At 35.8% G+C, this 12,637-nt stretch overlaps 1 protein-coding gene across 6 annotated transcripts; it reads left to right on the top strand.

Moving 5' to 3' along the window:
- Window positions 1–224: 224 nt before the first annotated feature.
- LOC119555340 (RING finger protein 11) lies at window positions 225–12,366 on the top strand. 6 transcript variants are annotated; one of them, XM_037866955.1, is made up of 3 exons: window positions 225–332; window positions 8,667–8,792; window positions 11,617–12,366. In XM_037866955.1, exons 2-3 carry the CDS (start codon window positions 8,691–8,693, stop codon window positions 11,962–11,964), a joined length of 450 nt encoding a protein of 149 aa, XP_037722883.1. In that variant the 5' UTR covers window positions 225–332; window positions 8,667–8,690; the 3' UTR covers window positions 11,965–12,366. The 6 variants fall into 6 exon arrangements, with proteins under 6 accessions (XP_037722883.1, XP_037722808.1, XP_037722722.1 ...); XM_037866880.1 differs by lacking the exon at window positions 225–332 and adding an exon at window positions 435–575; XM_037866794.1 differs by lacking the exon at window positions 225–332 and adding an exon at window positions 624–746 and having other exon boundaries at window positions 11,620–12,366.
- The last annotated feature ends 271 nt before the right edge of the window (window positions 12,367–12,637 follow it).

Below are 12,637 nucleotides of genomic sequence, written 5' to 3'. Positions count from 1 at the left end.
TATTATTAATGTTCAATAATAATAATAATGTTAGCTGAGTAACGGGAATCTGATTGTCGAGGCACTTTTCTATAGCGTTCTTCCTTGTTATTATTTTCGCCGGTCGTCGAAACAACAACAAACAGCTGATGTAAGTTGGGATCTAGCCTTGGTATGGACAGGGCCTACTTTATTTAGCTGCATATGTGTCTGTAATATCCCAATCCCACTTAATGAAATAGTATTTTACGTTGTACACAACTTTCGTTTAGTGGTTTAAATGTATTAGTATGTATGCTTTACGGTCCTACAAACAAAGAGACGTTGATATTGGAATATATTTTATCAAATAGGTAAATACTCGACGTACAAGGTACAATTCGTCTTTTAATACATGGGACACAATAAAAGCACTTGGTTTTTCACGGTTCAAGGCTGTTCCCTACTATTAAAATCATGTGTGTTGTACATATGTACACAAGGATGTACATATAAATGTATTACTTTTCTGCTAAAATCGGAGGCTATATAAATGTATTTTCTTATTCATCAGCCTCTGTTAAATATGTAGCAGTATGTAACCTTAACGTGAAATGGTGTGTTTAAGTGTTTAAACAGCAATCGAAAATTTTAGTTAAAACAGAAAGAAAGGAAACTATATGATTAAAACCCATTCGGTTCTTAACGAAAGTGTTCTAACGGCTTACCGTGAGTGCAGAAGTCTACTTACGACCCTTATAGGTAGAGGTAGCCTTGCCCAACCAAAGGTACTTTTTATACAACAAGTGATTCAGTTTTGCAGAAAAGGTATTTAGATTCGGGAAAAGTTGTGAAAATATCACCTTAATGTATCCTTATCAAATTATCCCTGTATCCTTACAATAAAACCCTAAATAAAACCTAAATTAAGCATTTACCTAATGCGGAACACCACTTTCTACCCGTTATTCAAACATATGTATGTACATATGTAGAGTAAAAGAATATATTGGGCTCGTCTGAAGGTATGTAACTGGTAGAAGCAAGCGTTTCCGACCCTATAAAGGGTATATTCTTGATCAGGCTGTCCGTATGGCGCTGAGATATCGGCATCTACAATACCGTTGAAAAGTTGGGATACCCTTGCCAAGGACCTAATCCTAAACTTACAGCTGTGTTCATTGAAATAGCAGTGCTTACGACCTGAGCGATCTTGAGCGTATGGTTTGGGTGGTACTCGGTGTTTGGTGGTCGACGAAAATACTATTTTGAACCTGTTCCACCAAAAAACACCAGCTAAGACTCATCTGTCCAAAGGATAAATCGACCTTCTGAAAGTGGCTGGTTAAAGTGGCTTTTGGCAAACTTCAACCTATCTTTGGGGTGTCTTTTACCAAGTAATGTCTCCTTTCGTGGACTTCTAGCATTCAAATTTTCATCTAACAGACCTCGGAGAACAGTGCCATCACAGATTCCCAAGCTCAGATCCGCATTTATAGTCCTACAGGATGCAAAAGGAAAAGCTTTGCTGAAGCGCACTTTGCGTACGTCCTCTACAATTGGGGTTTTCCGTATCGCACAACGTTTTTCGGGCTTCGGTTCATATGAAAATTTTAAGGGACACTGAATATATTGATACGATTTGCCCTCCTTTCTAAGCTCAATCATTGTTTCCTTTCCCCCTTGAAGCAATGAGCTCCTCTACCCACTAAAGTTAATTTTTTCCATAGTTATAGTGAATTATGGTTCAATTAATAATAATGGTCTTTATTAAACCAATTTTCACCAATTTTTTCACATTTTCGGGACTTTTCCAGGAAGAAAATCAAAAAATTCTATTTCAGTGAACAGCCAAAATGTTGTGCCCGTGTGCAAAAATAAGAAAATAACCCAAAAACAGAACCAATCTAATGGGGTTTTTGTTTGTTTTTTATCTCTATGATCCATTATACAAAAAAAATGTACTAACGATTAACTGACAAAAAGGACTATGCTAATAAACCGTTATATAGTTTCGCTTCTGCCGCACTGCTATTTTAATGAACACAGCTGTAGATCAGTGCTGAGTAGATCTGAGGGTTGTCATTGTCATTTCGCCTCCCTGGCCACTCAAAGCTTTGTATCGTCGTGCCGTGCATTTTTGCATGGTTAGAGTCCTTTAGGACGACATATAAGGCTCCCATCGATGAAAACGGCTTCAGGGCACCCATTCATGAATGTTATTTTACAACTGACCCTGATCTAATAGTTAACAATTTATTTAAAAAAAAATCACCATAGTTATTTGTCCGCCGGCGGGATCGGAACCGAGTCTTACGCGCGAAGTGCGAACACACTATGTACTGGGCCACTGTCGCACATAAGTTGGGTTCAGCAAACCGTATTCTGTACTATTCGCGTTATAGGTATCTATGCTTTTTAATGCAATTTATGTTCATTATTTACTTTACTTAAGTTAATAGTGAAGATCTTTACCCCAAAAATAGCTACATTTTAGCGTTTGGCATGGTGATACAAAAATTATTCATAATAAAAAAAAATAAAAGGGTGTCATTGGGTCACGAACCAGCGTCACATCGATTTCTAACCAACGCTTTAACCCCCTGCGCTAAAGATACAGCAGCCGGCCGCTGACAAGTTCTGAAATTAAATATTTCGGTACGACCGTTCATGCAAAAACATATATTTTTATTTTTAAGAAAATATTTATATTTATACCCTTGCAGAGGGTATATTGATTTCAGTCAGAAGCTTGCAACGCAGTGAAGGAGACGTTTCCGACCCCATAAAGTATATATATTCTTGATCAGCATGACTAGACGAGTCGATCGAGCCATGTCCGTCTGTCCGTCTGTCCGTCCGTCCGTCTGTCCGTCTGTCCGTCTGTCCGTCCGTCCGTCTGTCCGTCTGTCCGTCCGTTTCTACGCAAACTAGTCTCTCAGTTTTAAAGCTATCGGGCTGAAACTTTCCCAAAAGTCTTATATCTTTTGCAGGTAGTATATATGTCGGAACCAGTCGGATCGGACAACTATATCTTATAGATCCCACAGGAATAATCGGAAACAAAAATTTTAAAAAATTATATCTTTGCTGTTTTTTAGCATACAACCTCCTAAGCTTGGAAATAACATTTTTCAATTAGTTTTGAATTTCGAATTAAATTTTATCGAAATCGGACGACTATATCATATAGCTGCCATAGGAACGATCGGAAAATTGGTGGAAAAATAATATGAAACAAATTATAGCTTCGGTGTTTTTCAACATATAACCTCCTACGCTTGGAAATAACATTTTTTAATTAGTTCAAAATCGGACGACTATATCATATAGCTGCCATAGGAACGATCGGAAAATTGGTGGAAAAATAATATGAATCAAATTATAGCTTCGGTGTTTTTCAACATATAACCTCCTACGCTTGGAAAGAACATTTTTTAATTAGTTCTGAGTTTCGAATTTAATTTTATCAAAATCGGATGACTATATCATATAGCTGCCATAGTAACGATCGGAAAATTGGTAGGTTTTTTGACATATTATCTTATACTATTGGGAATATCATTTTTTGTGTTTTTAAATTAAATAATTATAGCTGCAAGGGTATATAAGCTTCGGCTTGCCGAAGCTAACTTCCTTTCTTGTTTTTTTAGATTCTAGTTTATGGTAAACATTTCTTATATTTAAGTAGAGTTTTTTTTGATACAAGAAAGAATTTCGTTGACTTTGAAACAAATTTCTTGTATTTAGAAAAAAAAGATTTGAATGGCTGTTTTCTAAAATTTAGGGTACATTTTATTTTGATTGCATGTAGTTATATCCGTTACTTGTTGAGTAAACTTCATTTTGTTTTCATTATTATCAATACCCATTTACTTTCTAAAAATATTTAGATTCAGATTGATCATACGTTAAAAAATTATGAATATGCAATCCCTCACACTCCCTTTAGCTGAGTAACGGGTACCTGACAGGTTCTCATTTGTAAGACGTCTTCTACTGGTGAAATGGAATCATTTCTTGTAAGCAACTTACAATTTTCAAAGAATTTTTAGTTCGTCCCGCAGAGATGTGTTTCTTACTGTAAAATATCACATTTTAATGTTTGTACCAACTTCTTTTTTGTCGTACTGGTATTACAAACTTGAGCTTTGCCGTATAAAAGGAAAATTGAATCACTTCTTTCAAGAAAGCAAGACAAGGCCTTGACCAATACTATATACAATATTATTACTATACAATAAACTTTAGTTTCGCCACTTTTGGAAAACGCCGTTATGTTAGTGGACAAATAAAATAAAATAAAATTAAATTACATTTCGTACGCCCGTAACTTTTAAACTAGTAAAGCGAGTCTGAAGAAATCGCGGTTGTTGACTTACAGGAGCCAACACATAGTAGTCCATGGACCGCGATCTATGAAAAAGTCGTGACTGCAGACAAATTTAATCTAAATCTGTAAAGCATTAAATAATACACAATCTAATTTGTATGGTTTTTTTATTTAATCATTAACATTTTTCCGCACCTTCATTTCATATCGGTATATATTTTATAAGAATATATTTGATGTATGTTTAAAAAAAGAAAACTAAAAATTCGTAAACGTAAAACTTAATAAAAATCGTCCAAAACATGATTGGCATAAATTAAAAAAAAAAAATGAGGTGATTTTTTTTTAAATTGTATGCCCAATTTGTACATACATCAAATAATTTTACCTTTGAATTGTATAAATTGGCCATCGCTGTGAAGATGCCATGAATTAATGTGGTGTGGGATTTGTGTTTCTTCAGGAAGGAAACTCCCGAAAGTAACGTTGCACGACTCGCACAGAGACATTTTGTAGTTGCGTTACAAAAATTCAAAAGCCTACATGATTTTTATAAAAAATCAAGCAAGTCGTGAAAAAGGCTACTTTATTTTTATAGAAGAACACGTAACTTTGAAATTCGATTACAAGAGAACCATGGCAGACCGCGCCTTTTATTTCTTCATGTAAATTCTTAAGAATTCGCGGTCCGTCGAGGATAATTTTTTCGAGAGTTTTGGGGGTGAGGACCGTAAACTAGAGTATTACCTGTAGCTTTTATCGATAAAAGTGCATATTTATTTTTGGGAAAAGGCCAAGTGGACCTAATATATCAAAACCAAGTATCAGAACATTGGTCACTAAAAGTAAAGCAATAAAATCTACACCCGATTTCTTAAGGCTTTTAGTTTAAGCACTTAATAACTTGTAGTTTTTAAAACGCCGATTTAAAACCATTATTTCAACACGAGTACAACAAAGATTGACAAATATTACCTTTTATATCCTGGTTCCGATTTATCCTTTTCAGGACTCTTGGCGAAACGTTTTCTGGCACGGCATGACTTCTTCTCAGAAAACTCCAAAAGCGATTTCATTTTACACTTCCAATACTAAAACACTTTTTTTAGTAAAAGTGTCTATCCCACTCATGCCCATGCTCAGACTACGTTAGACTGAACCTGCCTCGCTCTGAAAAGGAATGCCAATCCAAGAACATTTGAAATAAAAAGAGAACTTAGTAGGCAAGACCACTACATTAACTTGTAAACAATAAAACACATGTAACATGTTCATAGGCTGGGGTTGAGTCTGACAACTTGAAAGCCTAGACGAAACAGTGAAACGAACTGTCAAAACTGGCATCGTGGCATCGTGTAAATGTAGGCATCGGCACCGTATTACTTATCGCATCGCTCAATTAGTTCGCGGCCCGATTATATAAGGAGCAGTAGTAAGCAAATATAGATATTTTTTATCGAAAGTGTCGATTATCATAAGCTCTGTGTAAAAATTATACAACTCTGTGACCACGTGCTTTTAAGTTACAAATTTTTAAGTAATACAACCTTTGGGTTTTTCTACAATATGGAAAAAAAGGAGTTTCGTGTCCTGATTAAGCACTGTTTTTTGATAGGAAAAAATACAGTAGAAGCAAAAGCTTGGCTTGATAAACATTACCCAGATTCTTCTCCGGGAAAATCAACCATCAAAGATTGGTACAATGAATTTAAACGTGGTCGTGTGGACACCAAAGACGCTGAACGCAGTGGTCGCCCAAAAACAGCAGTTACGCCAGAAAATGTGGCAAAAATCCGAAAAATAGTATTGGCCGATCGCAAATTGAAATTAAAGGAGATAGCTGATGCCTCAAAGATATCGGAAGGCAGTGTGTTTACGATATTACATGAACATTTGGACATGAGAAAGCTCTGCTCGAAGTGGACCGGACCAAAAGCAACAACGCATCGATGCTTCCGAGACGTGTTTAAGCATGTTGAAGCGCAATAGGACCGATTTTTTTCGCCGTTACGTAACCATGGATGAAACCTGGATACACCACTATACTCCAGAATCCAATCGTCCGTCTTCTGAGTGGGTGGTAGCCGGTGAAAGCCGTCCGAAGCGTCCCAAAACACAAATATCGGCGGGTAAGGTTATGGCTTCTGTATTTTGGGATGCACATGGGATTTTATTTATAGACTACCTGGAAAAAGGTAAAACAATAAACAGCGAATATTATATAAAACTGCTGGATCGATTGGATCGCGTTATCAAGGAAAAACGTCCACATATGGCCAAGAAGAAACCACTGTTTCACCAGGATAATCCACCATGCCACAAGTCTATGGCAACAATGGTGAAATTGAGTGAATTGAGGTTCGAACTTCTGCCGCACCCACCTTATTCTCCAGATATGGCCCCCAGTGACTACTGGCTTTTTTCAGATCTCAAGAAGCACCTCCAAGGCAAGAGATATCTATCAAATGAAGAGGTGATTGTCGATACTGAGACCTATTTTGAGGGTAAAAGTTCATCTTTCTACAAAAATGGCATAGAAAGGTTGGAGAAGCGCTGGACTGAGTGTATAGCCGTAGATGGAAACTATATTGATGAATAAAACAAAATTTTCAAAAAAAAAAAAAAAAGTTTTTCCTTGTTAGGCCGGGAACTTATTGAGCGGTGTGATATTTCTGACTCGCCTTTCTTCTAAACAAAGTTTACTGCTAACTTTTAAGAACAAAATGACCCAATATGGACTTTAACAACACATTTTTTAGTTGAAACTAATATTCACCACACTGACATTTTTGATAGGCTCCAATATATAGAGCAATCTATTCATGAATGAAAAAGACCGCGGATTATTAAGATGAAGACCCCAGAAGGAGACAATCACTGAGACATTTACGGAAATTTTGTTTGATAGGAAGGCCTGGCCACTTTATCATTTTAACAAAATAACTAAAACAAGAGAGAACGCTATAGTCGAGTGTCTCGACCATCAGATACCCGTTAAGCTAAGCACTAAAATTGAAAATGGATAAAAGTTATGTTAAAATGTTAGGATGACCGCTTTGAAATTGAAAAACGCTTCGAAGATTCCCAAAAAAATCTTATTACGCACACGGGATTCGCCGTACAAGATTAAGTCGAAGACTATTGGGAAAAAAAAAGATTTACAGCTCTGTTACGTGCGCAACATTTCGGTCCTTTTACTGACTTCTATTGCTTTTCAATACGGGGTGAACGATCTTTGGTCTCTTTTTTTAAGCTTATGTGAATGCACTGCATGTCAGAATGAAAAGAGAAGTACTGCGAAGAGCGAGAAGCCCCCATACCGCGGCCCTTCTATTGTTTTTTAATAATTTAAATTTTACATTAACCTAATTGGAATTAGATAATTGAAATTGGTATTTAGTTTATTGGAGAGATAGAGGGGAGACAAAAAGAACAAATTGCTTAAATTGTTAATTATTCAATAGAATAAGTTAGCCGCTCACGCTGCTCTCTCTTAGTCTGCAATTAGTTACATACACACATTATCGATAGGTATTGACGAGACCAATACATTTCAGTTAAATTTGTTTTTCTAGCATCACTGTGGGCGCCACAGTTTTGGGCGGTTTGAGTGGGCGTGGCACATTGCTGAAATAAATTTGCGCTGCGTAATAATCTCTAGAACCTGCAAGCCTAGGACCAACTTTCTAGCATTGTAATTTCCGAGATCACAGCGTTCATGCGGCCGGACAGACACGGACATTGCTCGATCGACTCGGCTAGTGACCCTGCTATATATATGCTTTATGGGGTCGGAAACGCATCCGATCGAATAAAAGTGCAAATAGTTCAAAAACAATTTGTAAATAGGCAAAATAATGATCTTTAGTATTAAGAATATACAAAAATAATCTGTTTTTATGTTATAAGTTCTTTAAAAAAATGGGTTTTAATTTAAACTTTGTATTGTTTTGGGTGACGATTAGTTTTATTAGTGAGTTTTACTTGTTTTTATTATAATAACAAATCAAAAACCGTTTTCAGGATATTTTTTAATCTTTTTAAAATGTTACCTAAAAAAATGGTAACTAAATATAATCGTTTTACTACATTAAATTAAAACGTTAATTTTATAGGTTGTGCCATTACTTATCTCTTAGATTATTAAATTTTTATAATTGGTTCAAAAGATTTGATTTATTACAACAAAAAGATAAATGGCCCTATGTGCGTCGCATTAGCTTCTAAAGTTATCGAGTCGATTAAGTTAGAAGAAACATCTTATGTACGTTAAATTGGAACCAGCCAAAGAGGCCAATATTTTGCTTTAAGACGATAAGTACGTTTAAGAAGGCAATTATGTATACATTTATTTAACACAAGTTATGTATTTCAGGTAAATCCTTCTAAAACGGATAAAATGGGTAATTGCTTGAAAATAAGCAGATCAGATGACATTTCACTTTTACGAGGCAATGACAGTATTAACGGGCAAAACAGCGGAACACAGCCATTATACCATGTATGTATATTTGCAGTGTTGATACGTTTACTAAGCTATAATTTTCTTGTAGCTTTAACCATAGGTATACAAATATTTGGATACCTTTTACCTAGCTAGAGTACAGATTTTCAAATACCGTTATAATTATTAATGTATTTGCTTAGGGATTTATAATCCTACTGCGAAAAATTGGAAAAGATCGCACGCAGAATTAGGAGTCCGTAAAATACGGGCATGTTTATTTAGGTCCCTTTTTTATATAGCAAGCTTAACATTAGAATTTTTACAAATTTGCAAATGCGTAAAACTTAAACCTCAGTATTGAATCAAAGATATGGCTGATTTCATTTTTTTGACCGCCTTAGTGTAGACCGTACACTAGGGCGGATTTTGTATGAAATTTATACACTCACCCCATTATTTATTTCCTTTTTATATCCTTAGTGGTTGGGGTATTTAGGCATATTATATATTCGTTTAGATGATGTGGAGTTGATTTTTAACTTTGACAGTTTGCTAAATAGTACGATTTACATTTTTCAAGCTCTTATGTCGTTCATAAAGTCAAAATTTCTGAACGCCAAATACTACTTAAAAATAATAGTCAATAGCGTAATAACCTTAACCGTAATTTGAAAGACGTTAACTTCACCCAGAAAAAAATGCGCTCGAAACTTTCAAAAAGTCAAAAAGTGCCTAAGCCCGTTTGTTGACAATTCATGAACGCTAGTTCATAAAATTTGACTGACACCTTAGGGGTTAGTTTCGATCGAATGGGGTCAACTTAACTAAAAACATGAAAATATAAAAAAAAAACGCGGTTTGTGTCCATGCTAGTTTTTCTGGACGCCTGGTAGAGACCCAAAAAGTGTTATCCTTACTTTTATTTTGTTATTGTTAGAATTTAATGTGTTTTGGTTGTTTTGACGATAACAAAGAATTCATTTATTAATATAAGTACATACTTGTATGTTAAAAACAAGGAAGAACGCTTTAGTCTAGTACCAGATACCCGGTACTCCGCTAAAGGGAAATTTTGAAATGCGCCACCTACCGGCGGTAGACAGATTGAAGCGTTACGGGCGTTAGAGAGGGCGTGGCAAATTTTTTTTTTTAGATCAATCGATAGATATTGATGGGAACAATACATTTCAGTTAACATTTTTTATCTAGCATCAAAATTGTGGGTGCCACAGGCTTGGGCGGTTTGTGAGCGTTAGAGTGGGCGTGGCATATTCGCGTAACAAACTTGCGCTGCGCTCAAGCCTACGGAATCTAAATCTGAAATCCCATTTCTCTATCTTCGATATTTTCCGAGATATTCGCGTTCATATTTACGATTTTTTGAAGTTTGTGGGCGTTAAAGTGGGCGTGGCAAACCTCGATAGGTATTGATGAGAACAATACATTTCAGTTAAAATTTTTATTCTAGCATCAAAACTGTAGGAGTCACAGTTTTGGGCGGTTTGTGGGCGCTAGAGTGGGCGTGACACTCTGCTAAAACAAACTTGCGCTGCGTAAGAAGCTCAGGAATCTGCACGCCAAATCTCAATAGCCTAGCTCTTATAGTTTCCGAGATCTCAGCGTTCATCCGGACGGGCAGACAGACGGACATGGCTAAATCGACTCGTCTAGTCATGCTGATCAAGAATATATATACTTTATGGGGTCGGAAACGTCTCCTTCACTGCGTTGCAAATTTCTGACTGAAATCAATATACCCTCTGCAAGGGTATAAAAAGCGTTGGTATAACTGGTAGTTATAAAATACCATTATAGTTACGTGTGTATGACCTGCTGGAACTCCGGCGTAATACACGGGCACAAAATAAGTTTTGACTTGGACATGGAATTTGGTTGACGGACTTGGGAGACTTGAAGCTAAATAAGTTGTTTAAAAAAACAGCGCAAAAAAAGGTTGGCTATATTATGATCTTGATCAGTGCTTTCGGGCAAATGTATGTGTATAGTATAATAATTCACTGACTATTAGTAGAAACTGCACTGACTTCCTGCAGGGTTGAAGTACGTGTGCCTTAAAGCCATCTGAAGTCCTGGCCAACATGCTGCCTACCCTCACAGTCAGAAATAACCGCCCAGTGCATATTACAAACTCAAATGAAAAACAAAATATCATTGCATGGTGAAACGAACCCTTCTTAAAATTATAAATACGTGTGAAGAAGAGATTGTTTTGTTTATGTTAAAATATCAGACATACTCCAGCCAGTTCTTAGACATAAAATAAAAAAGGTAAATTACGGACGCGACATATTTAAAATGGAATTTTTAAATACAAGTCTAAGCATGTTTGGCTACAAACCATTATTGTTTTCTTTTTCTAAGAATCAAAAAAGAATACTTACGTAACAAGTTGCTTCTAAGCAAAAAGTTCAACTTTTTGTTTTGCTAAATATTATATTTAGTGCCTTTTTGCTGGCCTATTTACAAGGAATTTTCCATTAAGTTTTCAGTGCTTCTGCTGATATTTTCTGCTGTTAGGTATAAGCTGTCTTCTGTTGTGGTAACTCTTAAACTTTAAACCAATCTTGCATTTATATTTTGCTAATAAATACCTCACTTAAACATTTATAAACATTTTAAGAGATTGTATTATTATTAATAGTCTGAAAACACGATGCCGGCGTCATTTGTCAGCCTGAAATCAAATATGCATTTTAAGTAATGTGCAAGCCTAATTATTTTGAAAATAGTCAACAGAGTAACGGGATATTTGATAGTCGGGCCACTCGACTATACCTTTTTACCTTTTTTTGTATACTTATAGAATTTCTCATTTAAAATTTCGTGAAACTGACCTTCATGGACATTTTCTTTTCAGCAGGACGAACAGTATCAACCAGTATTTTACCCCACCACCTCAGCTTCCTCAAATCGAACACCTTCAATCAATCGACAACTTTCAGATGAAAATCAAGTAAAGATTGCTAAGCGTATTGGATTAATGCAGCATTTGCCCATTGGAACGTATGACGGGAGCTCGAAAAAAGTACGAGAATGTGTAATTTGCATGGCAGAATTCTGTGTTGATGAATCTGTGCGCTATCTTCCTTGCATGCACATTTATCATGTTAAATGTATAGACGATTGGTTGTTGAGGAGTCTTACGTGTCCCAGTTGCTTAGAGCCGGTTGATGCTGCCTTACTGACGAGTTATGAGTCGACATAGCGTTTATAAAACAATAGAATATTTATAATGTTTGCTTTAAATTATTTCGGGAAAATAAAACAATTTGGTCCAGGCAAGAGTTATTATTTAGTACATTCGAATTGGATTCAGTGTCTTTTTTTTATTAAATGTTGTTGTTTTTAATCAAAATCTATTATATTACTTAGTTCTTTGTAGAGTAAGCCCAAGAAAAGTTTTACTTGCAACACTGGAGAACTCAAAAATGTAAAAACTATTCGGGTGAAATTTGTATTGATGTACGTAAGCATTCCACCCAAATTTCGCCCGAAGAGATTCACCTTCGAATATAAATTCGTGTACATATACCTATATTTATATTTTCTAACCATTAATAAGTTCGGTGTTAATATAAGTGAGTGTATAAACGATTTGATAATAAAAGTAGTTTTCTTTAAGGACGAAATTGTTTCTTTAGGAATGAAATTCGCTCCTTTAAATGTTTTTATACCCGTACTCGTACAGTAAAAGGGGTAGTTGGTAATAAAAATGTTTGGAAAGAGCCTCAAGGATCCAGTCCATTGTTTCCAGTTTCGTCCTTGCTGATGCGTTGACTCGTTAAATCTGATCCTTTCAGCAAAGACGGCATTCAAGAATAACACCAAGCTAAGCTACCTTCTGATGCTTAACTCTATTTCCATCCAAGTAAAGGCTA

This window comes from Drosophila subpulchrella, chromosome 4, assembly GCF_014743375.2.
Source record: "Drosophila subpulchrella strain 33 F10 #4 breed RU33 chromosome 4, RU_Dsub_v1.1 Primary Assembly, whole genome shotgun sequence".
NCBI classification, from domain to species: Eukaryota; Metazoa; Arthropoda; class Insecta; order Diptera; family Drosophilidae; genus Drosophila; species Drosophila subpulchrella.
The sequence above is the reverse complement of the archived record's forward strand: the minus strand, read 5'-3'. Positions and strand labels throughout refer to the sequence as shown.